Source organism: Schistocerca serialis, chromosome 5 (assembly GCF_023864345.2).
Source record: "Schistocerca serialis cubense isolate TAMUIC-IGC-003099 chromosome 5, iqSchSeri2.2, whole genome shotgun sequence".
NCBI lineage: Eukaryota > Metazoa > Arthropoda > Insecta > Orthoptera > Acrididae > Schistocerca > Schistocerca serialis.
This window is the reverse complement of record NC_064642.1, coordinates 362,860,362-362,878,367: the sequence shown is the minus strand read 5'-3', so window position 1 is coordinate 362,878,367 and position 18,006 is coordinate 362,860,362. Positions and strand designations below refer to the sequence as shown.

Below are 18,006 nucleotides of genomic sequence, written 5' to 3'. Positions count from 1 at the left end.
TACAGAGCCTCCACCAGCTTTAACAGTCCCTTGCTGACATACAGGGTCCATGGATTCATGAGGTTGTATCCATACCAGTACACGTCCATCTGCTCGATACGATTTCAAACGAGACGTGTCTGACCAGGCAACATGTTTCCAGCCATCAACAGTCCAGCTTCGGTGTTGACGTGCCCATGTGTGGCGTAAAGCTTTGTGTTGTGCAGTCATCAAGGGCATACGAGTGGGCCTTCGGCTCCGATAGCCCACGTCGATGATGTTTCGTTGAATGGTGCGCACTCTGCACAGTGAGGTATATGGATGTTGTGGCCAAGCCTCTACCACGCCGTAGCGGAGAAGCGAGGCAACTGTACCCCAATTGAAACAGCTGATCGCCGCCATTTGCAGGGATGAATCCTAGTACTGGGGCTGTGATTTGAAGTATATGAGACGCAACAAGAGCAAATTGAAGCACAAATTAAACGCATGTTTGTTTAAAAAAATACTGAGTATTCGGGCCTTTTTTAAAAGTATACTTAAATGAATGAAGTTTCCTAATTTCCGAAATACGTCTACATAGATGCGCGAAATTTAAAAATGTAAGGCTCTTAAAAGACCGAGTTTACGTCGAGTTATTTGCATTAGATAATTACATGAAACTTTTAAAGTAGCAGACAGTACGATTATAATTTAATTCACGTAATTTTCCTGTCAAGTCCTGTTTGCTTTTAGCCGACTACTGTGTAGAATTTGCACGCTTACTTTTGTTTAGCACAGTATTGTCTACACTCGAAGTTTGGTATGATTAATTGTAATAATCCATATCACTTTAAATAACGTAGGAATTTCATTCGCACATTAGTTTTTAACACTGATAGCACCTCTTAAAGTGGTTGAGTTTGCAACATTTGGTCAAATATTTGATCATTTACAAAGTATAATCACCACCAACACATGTTAAGTTTCTAAACGCAATTATTCGACCTCCCTCTGCTTCATACTTAATTTATATTCGATTAAAAATCTAAATACCTATCATGTTCTTGGCTTTGGGTTTGGAGGTTTCCTTGCCTTGGTAACCTGGAAATGGAACGTTCAAAATTATACACAGTGACAGTATTTCCACACTAATTAACCTAGGCCTTTATTGCACGATTTCCAGGATACTATACCTTTTTCAAATGAGTTGGAACTCCACTCACTGTCGGTATAGCATAGTCCTTCAGTTGACGTCTATTTACATAATTTTCCATGTAACAATTCTCTTCACAATGAAGAGATGCTGTCGGTTGGAAGTTCTCTCTCCGAGTAGCAACTATCCATTTCAGATTTAGAAAATCATTTGTAAGGGAAAAGCTAAACAAAAACAAACGCTCATGATGTATTATTTCTCCATGAAAATGCTATATACAAGTAATAGAAAGTAACGAACAACCAGAAATGACTGACCTGTGAAATGTAACATTGTTTCCGTCTTCGGCTTTGCTTCCATTCTTACTGTTACAATTAAAAGCAGCAACGAACGAACCATGCTTACGCACTGTTTCCCTGCAAATGGCGGCTTCTGTCACGTTCATTGTGGGGACGCGACAGTAGCGTCAATGTGCGGTCTAGTTTTTATTTAGTAAGTCTATGGTTGTGGCTGTGTTGCAGGACGGCTGGCGCCCGGTGGCTGGCAGCACGGAGCAGCCGCGCTACAGCACGCAGGCCGTGGGCCACCCCGTGCTCGACAAGCTGAGGGCGCACCTCGAGGACGCCGAGCGCCGTAAGGTGGCCACCACGCCCACGCCCAGCGTGCTCGCCTCCTTCAGGTACGTCCGCCCTGCTCCCGCTCTAGTCATAACGTACAGTCTCAGGTCAAGACCACCCGGATGCCTCATGGTAACACGTTAGCGTAGGGCGGATGGACAGTGGCGACACTTCTGGGGAATTCAACAGAGCAGAGTGGGGTGTTCACAGTTCTGCCATCGGCGCAAGAGAGGGATTGCGGTCCTCCGAGGTACAACCAAGTGAACTGCTTGCCATTTCATACAGATATGACACGTCTTCCGAAGTACTGTTTCTCCTTATATAGACTGAAAAATCGGTTTGATTATGATGTTTGGACGGAAATTGTAGTTATTCAGCAATAAAAATGATTCCAGTATTATTTATTTGCTACACTCCCCATAGATTTATTTAAGTTATGAATCCTGTAATTCCAATCTATTCCCAAAGCTACGTTCGCCTGCGTAGCTGAGTGGTAACCTGTTTGCCTACCACGGAGCGGGCCTGGGTTCGATTCCCGGCCAGACTGGAGATTTTCTCCGCTCGTAGACAAGGTTTTGTGTTGTCTTCATCATACATTCATCATCACCGCGACCCATGTCATCCAATAGGACGTCACCTAAAATAAGACTTGCAACCTGGAGAGTGAACTCTCCCGGATGGGACGTCCAGGCCATCAATGCCACACGATCATTTCATTTTTCCAAAAGCTACACATGCAAAAATATAAACAAAAAATGCAGTATCCCTATAGGAAACGAATACGGAATCTCTGCTCTTGAACCAGATGTCTTCATCACTTTTTCGCTTCACTTTTTTCATTATTGTTCTCTGCTTTCGGTCTGGGTGGCCGTCTCATGACACCCAGTCAAGTTCATCTTTGAATCTCTCACTCAGGTTTCTTTATTTTGATTTATTTATTTATTTATCGTTTCAGAAGCCAGCCAGCTCTCTGCCCGAACTAGTGCCGCTTTCGCTGAAGCATGTCTATCATGATGTGTGTATAAGCGACAGTCGTAAAAGTTTCTTTTCTTGATTTTTCGGAAAATACGCGTTTTCCGACAGCATACATGAGATGAAAAACACTCTATCGACGCAGTTAATTTTGAATCGATTTAGTGTCATGAACTTTAAGAGTGGTTTTCTCAAAATCTGGGAGCTAGGTCCTTAGGTTTTGTTCAAATGTGTGTGAAATCTTATGGGACTTAACTGCTAAGGTCATCAGTCCCTATGCTTACACACTACTTAACGAAATTATCCTAAGGACAAACACACACACACACACACACACACCCATGCCCGAGGGAGGACTCGAACCTCCGCCCGGACCCAGCCGCACAGTCCATGAGTGAAGCGCTTTAGACCGCTCAGCTAATCCCGCGCGGCCCTGAGGTTTTGTTCATACACAAACGACCTGTCGAAAATGAACCAAATAGGTAGGCCGCGTCTGACGTCCTTCCCTTATAAGCCATCCGGACACAGTGGTCAGCGCAAACTTCTCGGGTAACGAGGATAACGGGCGGGGGCATTAGGTCAGTAGCTTGTGGATAAATCGAGAATTTGGGTCTCATGGGAGACGTCCTAGGATAGTTCGTGCAATTGCACTGACCACTGTGACCGGAGGCTGCAGTTGACAGTGCGTCTGCTTAGCGAGCAGGAGGCCCGCGCTCGAAACCCTTTTAACTTTCCCCATTGATCTGTATCGACGCCCACTAACAGCTAGATGTCGTTAATTCTTTTGTGTCTCGATTCGTAATGGCTGCGGGATAGAGAAATACTTTATTAACATTCTTCATCCTTCTTATTCGTGACTACACTTTTATTTCTCAACGTAACCACCCTGGCGACAATCACATTTCTTCCAGCAAGAGTCCAGTTTCTTAATACCGTCATTGTAGAATGTCTGACTTTGTTGATGAAGCCGTAACCTCACATCCTCCTGCATAGCTTCATCACTATCGTAGTGAAGTCCTCGAAGGCGTTCTTTAGGTTCTGGGAAGAGAAAAAAATCGGAGGGTCGAAGCCGGGACTGTATGGAGGAAGATCGACGACAGTAAACCCAAGGCATCGGATTGTTGCAGATTTGGCAGCGCTCGTTTGTGGTCTGACATTGTCATGCTGAAGGAAAGGGTGCTCGATGTATGAACGAAAGTTCCTGGAGTTAGAATCTCGATTACAGCACGCTGTTTCTCACTCACCGACATAGTTACGTCACACGCCGCCTTGTTAGATGTTACGGTTCGGAGGCCTCTAGCAGCAGAGGGTTGCAGCTTGCGTCACCGAAGTGGCAAAGTCGACAGAGTAATATCGTTAACATGTAATATCTGAACCAATTTTGAGAGCTCGGGCAGCTAGCCGCGCGGTCTAACACGTTCTCTCCCATGTGTCGACCTTCATTCTTGATTACAGCTATGTCAGCTCGAACCTCTCCGCCACACGTCCACCAAAGGCGAAAGATTTTTATACCAACCTTCTGCGGGCTGTTCACCATAACGTGGTGGAAAACAAGTACCCTACGGTTCACTGGCCAAGAGTGTGGAAAACGATACACCACCACTTTCTGTCATCCAGGGTGCGTTCGAAGTGGTATCAGATCGCCAACAAAAAATATGCCACACGCCAGCGACTTCACACTATTGGACTGGCAGACTCCCCTTATTGCCCAGATTGTCACCTTTTGGACACCGATGAACATCGTTTTACTTGCACATCATCGTCCGGAGTTTGGCGACTAACACAGAAGATATTGGCTTGATACCTCCGGGTCACACCTGATATGATTGACCCGCAGACCCTACTCTGTCCCGATGAAACTTACTTTCCGGCTGCAAAATATCATGCGCTTGCATGGTTCAAAGGACTTACCGTCGCCTACATCTTTAGCGACGGAGAGAAAGAGCAGCTTGATTACTGGTGGTTCCTACAAAATGCTCACAATGCGCTCGAAAGCACACCGAAATACCGTACGCTCTTCGCAAATTATTTACGCAGCGTTTTCGTTAACCCCCCACTCAGCTGGGGAGTGCCAGGCTGTGGTTAATGTGCTGTGCCGCATCACACTAACGGCTCAACGTTCTGCCTTGTCAGCCATGACCAAAGGAAGAGACAAGCTGCTGCAAGGATACTGTTTTCCTTGAGGCACTAGCGAAGCAGAATGCCTCCGTTGCAGATGCCCTTCAAAGGCGCTATTGGAGATTTCAGATAACCATGGCGAGGCTCCAAGTGGAACCAGTTACATTATTGAAGAACCTTTTAGTTAGAATTACATCAGTGGTTTATATTTTTATTTTTTGTTTACTCTTTTATGCCACCTTTGTTGTTGTAACACTTACTTGTAACACTTAGTTACTAGAATTCTCATTTGTACACGCTCCCTAAATGTAATCATATGACAAGTGGCGGTGGCACTTAGGTAATTTTATTTTATTTATTTATTTATTTTTTTAGTTCCATTTTCCTAAGGGGCTTTTTAAGGGAAAAAGTGGTCCAAAAAGGGGGTAGCGTCTAAATAAAATAAAAAAACAAAAAAAGGAAAAAATAAAAAAATAAAAAAGGGGTAGCGTCTAAAAAAAGGGTAGTGTCTTAAAAAAAATAAAAATTAAAAAAGTGGTTAGGACATTGCGTAAAAAAATAAAAAAAACATAAAACAAAAACACAGTAAAAAGAAAAAATAACAAAAAAACACGCTGCTTCCCGAGCGGCAAGGCGTGCCGGTCCCCAGCACGAATCCGCCCGGCGGATTAGCGTCGAGGTCCGGTGTGCCGGCCAGCCTGTGGATGGTTTTTAAGGCGGATTTCCTAGCTGCCTCGGCGATTGCGGGCTGGTTCCCCTTACTCCACCTCAGTTGCATTATGTTGGCGATTGCTGCGCAAACAGTGTCTCGACGTACGCGTACACCACAATTATTCTACCATGCAAGAATTTGGAGTTACACTCGCCTGGTATGAGACGTTCCCAGGGGTGTCCACTGGGTGCCGTACAACACAATAACCCTGGGTTCGGTGCGAAGCGGCGGTGGGTTGGGTGGACTGCTGTGGCCTGTTCTGGGATTGTGAACCACTGAGGGCTACGGCGGGACGAAGCCTCTCCGTTGTTTCTAGGTCCTCTGTTTAATACACAATACACAATATTGAGAACAGAAAAAAAATTCGGAGGCATTACTTTGCAGCACGCCCTCGTATCTGTGACCGCATGCGCAGTGGCATGGTCGGAGAGTTTGAAAGGACGGAGTGAGTGCTGTAGCTTCAGTTAGTTAGTTAATATTCCATAGGATATCTGAACGATTCTTTTATCGAAGTAATGGGGAACGAGTCATTTTACAGGACTTTTCTGTTCTCGTGTTGTAGGCATGTACATCACTGTTTGTCTCAAATTGTGATGGATTATTTACGATGGATTTCACTAGCGATAATATGTATTGTGATGGCACAGTTAAAAAGCGTAACTCTTTGAAGAGATATCTATATGACATCCACGGGTAGACATAACGTATTATTTGTACTGCTCGCTTCTGTGTAATAGATATTTTCTTACAGTTACCCCAGAAAATAATTCTGCAAGACATTATTGAGTGTATATGTGAAAAATATGTCAGGAGTTCGATACGTTTATTACCAAAATCATCAATTATAAGCTGAACTTAATTGTTTGAGAAGCTCAGTAATTTGTTTCTTCCAGTTCAAAGTTTCAACTGTATGTACACCCAAAAATTTAGGGTATTCTACTGCTCATGTGCTACATGTGTCTCTGGTTATTGTACAGAATTGAATATAGTACGTTCTTTAAAAAAAAAAAAAAAAAAAGGAAAAAAACCAGGAGGAGTCCATTTCCAGAGAACCATTTAATAATTCTCTGGAAAATACTATTTACTAACTCTTGTGTTGCTTTCTCTCTAATGGGATTTGTGGGACTCCCTTTGTGATTTCTCCGCAATTATTACCTTTCTACGTTTCCGACATTACCAGAATTATTCAGCACAGCCTTTTGTATTCTGTTTGTCAAGTATGATTCAAACCGTGTGTAGCAGTCTTTGGGCTTACTCTGAAGATAGCCGAACTGTATACGACAGAAATATTAGAAGAAGTGGAATTTATGCGACTGCACGCTCGAAATTTAATGGAGAAATCGTAGATATGTCTGTTAAAATGTAATTGGGCCTAGCTATCTTCTTACTCCGTTCCATTACGAGTGCTGAGGTGGTGTGTGTGTTGCAGTGCGGTGGGCCCGCGGCGCGACCAGAACGCGGGCTTCTCGGGCCGCCTGGTGCCGCCCCCGCGCGACCAGCCGCCCCCCGCCACCTTCCCCGAGGACAGCCGCGACCTGTCGGCGGCGCAGCAGACGCACCCCGGGCCCTACTACCTGCACTCGCTGCTGCCGCCCCCGCGCGCCTCCGACTTCCTGCTCGAGGGGCCGGGCGCGGGCTCCGCCTCCTCCTACGTCAGCTTCCCGCCCTTCTCCAGCGACGCGTACTTTGGCGGCAGCAAGCAGCAAGCGACGCAGCAGCTCCACTTCTTCCCGCAGCAGCCGCAGGCCCAACCCCAGACACAGACACAGCAGGACGCCTTCGCCAGTCTGCCTCAGCGACACACGTATTACCAGCAGCAGCCGCAACAGTACCAGCAACAGCAACCACAGCAGCAGCCGGACTACGTGCTGTCGACACAGCACCGTCAGCACCCGGCCGCCGTCTCGTCGCAGTACACCAGCCACCAGGCGATTGCCGCCGCCTCACCAGGTGCGTCTCAAATAGGGGGCGGACAAATATATGGAATCACCACAGACACAGTACATTACAATGCCTAATAAGGCGCAGGAAAACCTTTGCATTCAAAACAGCTTCCAGTTGTCACATAATGGATAAATACAGGTCTTGTATGGTTTACAAGAGACTCTTATAGGCTACCATTCTTCCTGAAAAATAATGGCAAGTTCAGGTAACGACGACGGATTAGCGATCACGCTCCCTTCTCTCCAAAGTAGACAGCAAAGACTCAACAATATTGGAATCTGCTCACTCTGGTGGCCAGAGGAGCTGCTGACAAAAACCAACCTTGGACGATGTGAACTATGTGAAATGGGGCCCTGTCTTCTTGGAACACAGCGTCATCGTTGCGGAACAAACGTTGTACCATACGATGGACCTGGTCAGCCAAAATGACCACAAAATCCTTGGCATTAATGCGATGTGGCAGAGCACCCATGCAACAATCCGATGAGACCGATGACCTCGCTGTTTTGTCTCTTCCCCCAAACAACCCCAACAACCCCAACCTATGGAACCCATAGTATACCATGATAAGGCTGCTCAAATCATCACCGAAGATCGTCATTTTTCATTCGTGGGACTTAAACTCGACCAGTAGCTGTAAACTGCTTGAAACAACTTATCTGACCGAATGACCCGGCCCTGGTGGCCGTGCGGATCTAGGCGCTCCAGTCCGGAGCCGCACTGCTGCCACGGTCGCAGGTTCGAATCCTGCCTCGGGCATGGGTGTGTGTGATGTCTTTAGGTTTGTTAGGTTTAAGTAGTTCTAAATTCTAGGGGACTAATGACCACAGCAGTTGAGTCCCGTAGTGCTCAGAGCCATTTAAACCATTTGACCGAATGACTTTCTTCCATTGCCCCACAGTCTACGTTTTATGGCTTCGGGACGACGTTTTCCTGTCCACTATCGAGTGGTTTTGTAACTTTAGGTCGCGCTGCAATTCCCTGTTTCTGTGATTCCCTTCATGTTGTTTTAGTGCTGTCAGGGTTCGCAGGTGTGACATTCAGTTCTGCAGTGAGTTTTGTAGCTGTCGTTCCCTTCGTATTTCATCGTCATACTCTTCAGTGACTGCCTGTCAGGATAACTCAACACACAATTTGGTTCACGTTACGAATGATGTTTTCCCGATTTCCCTGCATTCGATATGAATCTTCGGTATGGTGCGTCTTGAAACACGGAAAGCTTGGGCTACCTTGGTTATGTATGCACCCACGATAGAGCACCAACAACTTACCCGCCTTCGAATTCACGCAGCTGCGACGTAGTACACTCACAACTACACAGAAAACTTTTGAATACAATTAACACTGTTCATTGTATCAGCTAGACTCAGTAAAAAAAAAAAAAAAAATGACGCTGCTTCCGTCAGCCATCAGACAGCTTCGACAACCGACGCTAATATAAGGATTTAATACACTGCTGACCATTAAAACAGCAAAATCACGAAGTCGGCAAGCAGTAAACGTCCTAATCATGTGAAATACCACATGCTTGGATATGCAAATTCAGCGCAACTGCGCGAAGTATACTGCACAATAGAATTAGACGATCAATTTTCTCGAAATTAATTTCCACCCATTGCGACGCTTACGTTTGAAATTTCGTTCAAACGTGCACACAACCTTCCTCTCCGATGGTGGAAACGTGTGGCGCCCGGCGCCGTTATCCTCGGACTCCGCGACGCTTCATACAGTAAGGCCTCGGCACACACGAAAAAAAGGTCAGAGCTCAGAAGTTCATGTGAAGTGAAAGGTGAATAATGACGTCACACTGGCACCAAATTTCACCAAAATTCTGCCCAACGCCATTGTGAACGTTTCCCTTCGGAAGGTCGGTACAACCCCGCTTACCGACATTTTACCCCACTTTTGGCCCCTCTTCGATGGAGGCTAGAACTACGACTCACAGCGTTGAAATCACGTGATTTTCTTATGAGTGGCCGGGGAAAACGTTACAGTCACACCGTCACTCAGAATCAGCTCGAAAACGCTCAGGAGGTGGCATAAAGGACATCAATGAAACCATTCCCTTTCCTAGGACGATGATTCCCGTACATCTTACCGTCCACGACAGTTCGCAGTGTTATGAGCAGCAGGAAAACGCTTTGCATTCGTTTCGAGTCATTCAGGCCAAACCCGGTTCTGCGTCCCATTTGGTATACAGCAGGATTACCACTGGTACGCATATCCCGTAGTTCAGACAGCAGGCGTTACATTTTTAACGTTTTCAGGCCAAGTGGATTTTTCAATTTTCGAGGTCTCCATGATATTACATTTCAACACGATAACGCAAGCCCGCATGTTGCTCGTTCTGTCCTGATCCACAATACCTCTGGTCGTGCGTTGCCGACAGACTGTTATGTCACTGCCCGCCACTCAGAGCAGGTGCTGATCTCTGGCGTACAGTTGAAGCAGCGTGGAATGACGTACCTGTATCTACCATCGAAACCCAGTTCTACTCGACGGGTAGCCGTTATGGAGCCTTTCTTTCTGCTATAATTGTCAACTACACTATGTGATCAAAAGTATCCGGACTCCCACAAAAACATACATTTTTCATATTAGGTGCAATGTGCTGCCACCTACTGCCAGTTACCCCATATCAGCGACCTCAGTAGTCATTAGACATCGTGAGAGAGCAGAATGGAGCGTTCCGCGGAACTCACGGACTTGGAACGTGGCCAGGTGTTGGGTGTCACTTGTGTCACACGTCTGTACGCGACATTTCCACACTCCTAAACATCCCTACGTCCACTGTTTCCGATGTGATAGTGGAGGGACACGTACAGCACAAAAGCGTACAGGCCGACCTCGTCTGTTGACTGACAGAGACTGCCGACAGTTGAAGAGGGTCGTAATATGTAATAGGCAGACATCTACCCAGACCATCACACAGGAATTCCAAACTACATCAGGATCCACTGCAAGTAACGTGACAGTTAGGCGGGAGGTGAGAAAACTTGGATTTCATGATCGAGCGGCTGCTCATAAGCAACACATCACGCCGGTAAATGCCAAACGACGCCTCGTTTGGTGTCAGGAGTGTAAACATTGGACGATTGAACGGTGGAAAAAGGTTGTGTGGAGTGGGAATCACAGTAAACAGCGTGGTGATTCGATGGCAGGCTGAGAGTATGGCGAATGCTCGGTGAACGTCATCTGCCAGAGTGTGTAGCGCCAACAGTAAAATTCGGAGGCGGTGGTATTATCGTGTGGTCGTTTTTTTCTTGGAAGGGGCTAGCACCCCTTGTTGTTTTGCATGGTATTATCACAGGACAGACCTACATTGATATTTTAAGCACCTTCTTGCTTCTCGTTGTTGAGCAATGTGGGGATAGCGATTGCATCTTTCAACACAATCGAGAGCCTTTTCATAATGCACGGCCTGTTCCGGAGTGGTTACACGACAATAACATCCCTGTAATGGACTGGCCTGCACAGAGTCCTGACCTGAATTCTATAGAACGCCTCTGGGATGTTTTGGAAAGCCGACTTTGTACCAGACCTCACCGATCGACATCGATATGTCTCCCTAGTGGAGCCCTTCGTGAAGAATGGGCTGCCATTACCCAAGAAACCTTGCTTGTTGAACGTATGCAAGCGAGAGTGGAAATTGTCATCAAGGCTAAGGGTGGGCCAACACCATATTGAATTCCAGCATTACCGATGGAGGGTGCCACAAACTTACAAGTCATTTTCAGCCAGGTGTTGGGATACTTTTGATCACATAGTGTATATGTATTCCCCCAAATCACATAAAAGTTAATCAAGCATTCTTCCAAGAATTAAGAGCCTAGACAATACATAAAATTTCATTATTTGCTATCACGCCTGATGATGCAATTTTAATCATCACCAATAGATTTACCGAATAATGTTGAATTTGCGGAAAGAACATACCAGTAACCAACTCAGTCTAACGAATATGTCATGCTAGTGGAATATACCTGCCAGACCGAGACTCGAAACAGGACCCTCAGGTTTTTGTGAGCAGTCACTTCAGTCATTAGGCATTTCCACACAGGTGCTACTCTTCTAGTCTTTCTTTCACACACCGAAAGTATAGGGCCTTCGACGTGATGACGTGCGCTAGCACCGTTCTACGCCATTGCGGTAAGCGAAGATCAGTTTTCCCATTTCTAGCTTCTCATAGTACATGTACTACCAGAACGAATAAATGAAAATGAAAAGTAAGCAAATAAATAATTACCTCGTTTGTCACTGCCAAAACTGGAAAAATTTGGAAAATTCTGATAAGATCCTATGGAACCTAACTGCTGAGGTCATCGGTCCCTAAGCTTTCACACTACATAATCTGACTCAAACTAACTAACGCTAAGGACAACACACACACACCTATGTCCAAGAAAGGACTCGAACCTCCGAAGGGGGGGGGGGGGGGCGGCGGAGCCTCGCGAACCGTGACAAGGCGCCTGAGACCACGCGGCTACTCCGGGCGGAGTCAAAACTGGGTTCAATCCTGATGTGACTACACGGTAGCAGACGACACTTGAGCATGTACACTATCTGATCAAAATTGTCCGCACACCCATATGTAATGCGGAATTGACCACTAGATGTCAAAACAGGCGGACCTGACAGTATATAAAGCGGCGGGAAATACTATATTGTCAGTAAAGATGTAGTACCAGCAGAATGAGCTGGTCAGGAGAGTTCGAAAGTGGACTTTGAAAAATGTCATATTATCGCCTTGAGCTGCTGGTAAAATGCTTTATTCGCACAACGAACATAGTAACGAAATGATAACAGATACAAATGTGAACCATTTACGATATGGATTCCGTAATGAGTTACTTTTATTTTCAGTGTATAATTAATGGTTTTATCATCTGACGACAATGATTTTACATTTAGCCTAACATGAGCCTGTGAATACTTTTATGTGAGTACGTGACAATTCATTGCGTCTGGGTTGTTGTTAACATTTACATTTGCTAACACTTTCGTGACAATTTACGCTTATAACGATACTTACGTATTATTTTATTTGGTATATAAGAACTTGATGAGTGTCAGACAAGTGAAACTGGTTATGTAATTAAAGTATTTTACCAGCAGCTCAAGGTGGTAGTGCGACATGTTTCAAATACGTAAGAGGAGTGGGATATCACCTTCTAAAAATATAGTGAACGAGACACTGAATTTCACCTCAGTAGCAAATCCATCAGGAACATTTTAGTTCTTCTAGAGCTGCCCCAATGGACTGTCGGTGATGCGATTGTGGATTGCGAGTACGAAGGAAGAACCACAGCTGAACCAAGGCCAGGCAGACCTCATGTTCTGACGGAGAGGACCCATCGAAGATTGCGGAGGGCTGTTGTAAAATGTCGCATGAAATCGTCGGAAGGATTCACACGTGTGATACAGAGCACTGCCAACAGTCTAACTAGCACAATGGTTGTTTGAAGAGAGTTAAAAAGAATGGGATACAATGGTCGAACAGCTGTTCATAACCCAGATATACATGTCTATATATGTATATATGTGTATATACATAGTCACTGCTAAGCAACCGTTACCGTGGTCATGCCAATATTCAAGAAAGGTAGTAAGAATAATCTACTAAATTACAGGCCCATATCAATAACGTCGATACGCAGCAGGATTTTGGAACATATATTGTGTTCGAACTTTATGAATAAACCTCGAAGAGATCGGTTCGTTGACACACAGTCATGCCGCGCGGGATTAGCCGAGCGGTCCTAGGCGCTGCAGTCATATACTGTGCGGCTGGTCCAGCCGGAGGTTCGAGTCCTCCCTTGGGCATGGGTGTGTGTGTGTTTATCTTTAGGATAATTTAGGTTAAGTAATGTGTAAGCTTAGGACCTTAGCAGTTAAGTCCCATAAGATTTCACACACATTTGACACACAGTCAACACGCATTTAGAAAACATCGTTCTCGTGAAACACAACTAGCCCTCACATGAAGTATTGAGTGCTACTGACAAGGGATTTAAAATTGATTTCGTATTCTTGGATTTCCATAAGGCTTTTCCATACAAGCGGCTTATAGTGAAATTGCTTGCTTATGGAATATTGTCTCAGTTATGCGACTCTATTCGTGATTTCCTGTCAGAGACGTCACAGTTCGTAGTAACTGACGAAAAGCCATTGAATAAAACATATGTGATTTCTGGCGTTCCCCAAGACAGTGTTAGAGGCCCTCTGTTGTTCCTTACTTATATGAACGATTTAGGAGACAATCTGAGCAGCTGTCTTAGGTTGTTTGGAGATAATGCTGTCGTTCATCGACTAGTAAAGTCATCAGAAGATCAAAACAAACTTCAAAACGATGTAGAAAAGACATCTGTATGGTGTGAAAATTGGCAATTGGCAATAAATAACGAAAAGTGTGAGGTCATGCACATGAATACTAAAAGGAATCCGTTAAACTTTGGTTACATGTTAAATCATCAAATCTAAAGGTCGTAAATTCAACTAAATATCTAGGAATTACAATTAGGAGTAATTTAAATTCTAAGGAACGAATAGAAAATGTTGTGGCTGCACGCTTGTCCGCCCTCTTTTAGAATACTGCTGCGCGGTGTGGAATCGTTAGCAGATGGGATTGACGAAGTACATCGGAAAAGTTCAGAGAAGGGCAGCACGTTTTGCATTATCGCGAAATATTTTATTCAAAATAATCTCCATTGCTGTTTATACATTTCTCCCACCTCTCTGGCAGGCTATAGCGTGCCCCAGTGATGCAAATACACACATCAACAAAAGTTTTGCATCACCCCGGTTCTCAGAACTCCTGAAGATGGACGTTGAGTGTGGCCATTGTATCACAGACATAGTCCCTTTTACTGTTCACAGATGTCACTAAACCCGCCCAAAGATGTAAACAACCATGCATGAGCAGCGCCTATTAGATGGAGGGGGTAAGACAACCCATCAGTTCCAGTCATTCCACCAGGAAGGAGGTACACGGTTCATGCTGTCTGTAGTTCAACCATGCCTAGACGGTCAATACCACGATTAGATCGCGTCCACATTGTTACTTTGTGCCAAGAAGGGCGCTCAACAGGGAAATGTCCAGGCGTCTCGGAATGAACCAAAGCGATGTTGTTCGAACATTGAGGAGATACAGAGAGACAGGAACTGTCGTTGACAGGCCGGCCAAGGGCTACTACTGCAGTGGATGACCGCTGCCTACGGATTGTGGCTCGGAGGAACCCTGACAGCAACGCCACCATGCTGAATAATACTTTTCGTGCAGCAAAAGGACGTCGTGTTACGACTCAAACTGTGCGCAATAGGCTGCATGATGCGCAACTTCACTCCTAACGTCCATGGCGCGGTCCATCTTTGCAACCGCGACACCATGCAGCTCGGTACAGATAGGACCAAGTCGAATGGATCACTCAGAATTGGCATCACGTTCTCTTCACCGATGAGTGTCGCTTATGCCTTCAACCAGACAATCGTCAGAAACGTGTTAGGAGGAACCCGCCTTAGACACACTGTCCAGTGAGTGCAGCAAGGTGGAGGTTCCCTGCTGTTTTGGAGTGCCATTATGTGGGGCCGATGTACGCCACTGATGGTCATGGAGGGCGTCGTAACGGCTGTACGATACGCGAATGCCATCCTCCGACCGACAGTGCAACCATATCGGCATCATATTGGCGAGGTATTCGTCTTCATGGACGACATTTCGCGCCCCCATTGTGCACATCGTGTGAATGACTTCCTTCAGGATAGATTGAAAAGGACTGTTTATGGACGACGTGACCCACCAACCACTCTGAGGGATCTACGCCGAATCGCCGTTGAGGAGTGGGACGATCTGGACTGACAGTGCCTTGATGAACTTGTGGATAGTATGCCCCGACGAATACAGGTATGCATCAATGCAAGAGGACGTGCTGCTGGGTATTAGAGGTACCGGTATGTACAGCAGACTGAACCACCACCTCTCAAGGTCTCGCTTTATGGTGTACAACATGTAATATGTGGTTTTCATGAACAATAAAAAGGGCCGAAATGATGTTTATGTTGATCTCTGTTCCAATTTTCTGTACAGGTTCCGGAACTCTCGGAACCGAGGTGATGCAAAACTTTTTTTGATGTGTGTAGATGATATTCCTAAGGTGCCAAGTCTAGAGAATAAGCCGCATGCCCTAGTATTTCCCAACTGAACGCCTCGATCGATTCCCTGACCCGTTTTGCTGTGTGTGACGGGCCTTTATCATGGAGCAATATTACTTCGTGTTGCCTTCTTCCATATTCTTGTCGCTTCTCACTTAATGCTCGATTTAAATCGCTCATTTGCTGTTGGTAGCGATAGGTGTTAACAGCATCAACAGGTTTTAGCAGCTCACAATAGATGACACCCTTCTGATCCCGCCAAATACAATGCTTATCTTCTTTCCAAAGAGATTTGGTCTTGCAGTGAATGTCGATGGTTTAGATGGATTCATCCATGGTTTACGACGCTTAGGATTCTCAAAATATATCCAGTTTTCATCACCTGTCACTATTCAATGGAGAAACGATTTTCTTTTGTATCTGGCGAGCAGCATTTCACGAATGGTCTTTCGAGTTGCTTGCCGCCTTTTATTCAGTTCATGCGGAACCCATTTTCCCACTTCCTGCACCTTTCCCGTAGCTTTCAACTGTAGAGAAACGGCTTTCTGCATCACATTCAGTTGTTCCGTGGGTTCCTGTTGAGTTTGAGTATCATCTTCATCCAATAAGGCCTGCAAGTGGCTGTCTTCGAACTTTTTCGGTGGTTTCCCGCGATCGTCGTTTCTCACGTCCAAATCACCACTTTTGAATTTTTTGAACCACTCGAAACGCTGTTTTCCCAAGAGCGTTTGACGCGATTCTGCAGCAGTTTTCTTCAGATGATAAAAGAAAACCAATGCTGTTCGCAAATCGTAGCTCGTAGACACAAAACTAGACATGTTTACGGGTTTGAAACAGATACCGATGTATGTAATTTAGGTTAATTTGTGTTGACATTCGTCGTCAACCGTTACAAGAAGCAGATGGCGCTGCAGACGCGGTCTCACGTTCCTACGGTGACCGCTATCACCATCTATAGAAAAATTCCGGTTTCATATTTCTATAACTGGAAGGTAACAAAATGATTGGAATGTAAGCGTTAAACATGTTTTCGGTGTCATTAGTGGCAGATCACAAGCTCAGTTATAGAAGGAAAGCGGGAAACGAGGACGAGACCTGTGTAAGAAACCATCCTTACGTTCAGGTAACCACAGAATACCTAAATCAAATGACCCGTACGAGTATTTATACCGTTCTCCTCTCGAAAACCAGTTCAGTGTTTTAAGCACTGTATCACCTACCTTGATAAATGGTATCCAGGACTGAAAATTGCCCGAATATTAACGGCAACTGCAATGAAAAATAGACTTAATTACATGAAAAATAACGTTTGTTTTATTTCTTAGTATTGATGGCAAATAACAGTGAATGAGTAAAACCGTAGTTTTCCACTGTATCTGCTATATTGTTATGTTTTGAAACATCGCGTGTTAACCCTCAGCTCGTGTTAGAGGAGGGAATGGCGGGAAGTAATAGTAATCAACACCTGTGATGACTGTGCACAAAGAGATGGCAATTTCACGGAAGGCCGTTACGGACTTTGCTCTCTCACTTCTTACCTGGTTTTGGAATGGATGGCTGTAGGGACAAGATTAATCTTTAAACTTGTGTTTCTTACGGAAAATTGTCTGTTTCGCCTCATCGCCAGCAGATGGACGCTGGCGGACACCACAGCCTATTGTGTCTACATTGGAACGGAGTGCTAAATGTCTTGCAGCATCATGTTTTCGGGAAAGTTACGGTTGAATCGCGCCTAAGAAAGACGTGCTCGCTTAGCGGGGTCCGACACGGAACTGACAGCGTTAGCGGTGAGAGGGAGGTCTGGCAAATCTTTAGCTACCGGAATAACAGGGGAAAAGATTAAACACGGCTGACGTCTTATACTTATTTCTACCAGTCGCTGAACGAAATAGTAACAGCTCTCACACGTCACTGGAAGTGATCCGGTCACAGTATCTTCCGATGCAAGAAGTGCGGCACTACCTATGTTGATAATACAGTATTTTTAGGAATTTATATCAGATAATACTTTGAGGCGATGCTTCTTCATATGTCTAACCTGATGTGATAGCAATAGCGAAAACAGTGAAATACACATGAGGCTTTAATTTCTTCATTAGTATTTCGAACCAAAACGCAAGCACACGCCATTCACTAATAAGCGACGAATATCATACAAATGAAATTTGTTGCATAACCTCCACGAAGAAGGTAAAATTGTTATTCCTCAGCAGCTAGTTTTGACAGTATGTCATCGTCTGCAGACTTAATAAATTTGAAATGGTGTACTCCTTAGGCTCACAATTTTAAAATATGATACACATCTATTTAAGACTGTGAAAGTAAGTGGGCCTGAAGTAGGGCACCACACCTCTAGCCCAGAACACAGTCACTCGAACGGTGTG

General features: G+C 45.1%; 1 protein-coding gene across 1 annotated transcript in view; it reads left to right on the top strand.

Moving 5' to 3' along the window:
• LOC126481940 (mucin-19-like) overlaps nucleotides 1-18,006 on the top strand; it is a 215,216-nt gene that overhangs the window by 174,356 nt on the left and 22,854 nt on the right. The window contains exons 4-5 of the mRNA XM_050105899.1: nucleotides 1,633-1,790; nucleotides 6,960-7,480. Of these exons, the coding sequence (XP_049961856.1) occupies nucleotides 1,633-1,790; nucleotides 6,960-7,480 (679 nt within the window). The remainder of the gene's footprint in view (nucleotides 1-1,632; nucleotides 1,791-6,959; nucleotides 7,481-18,006) is intronic.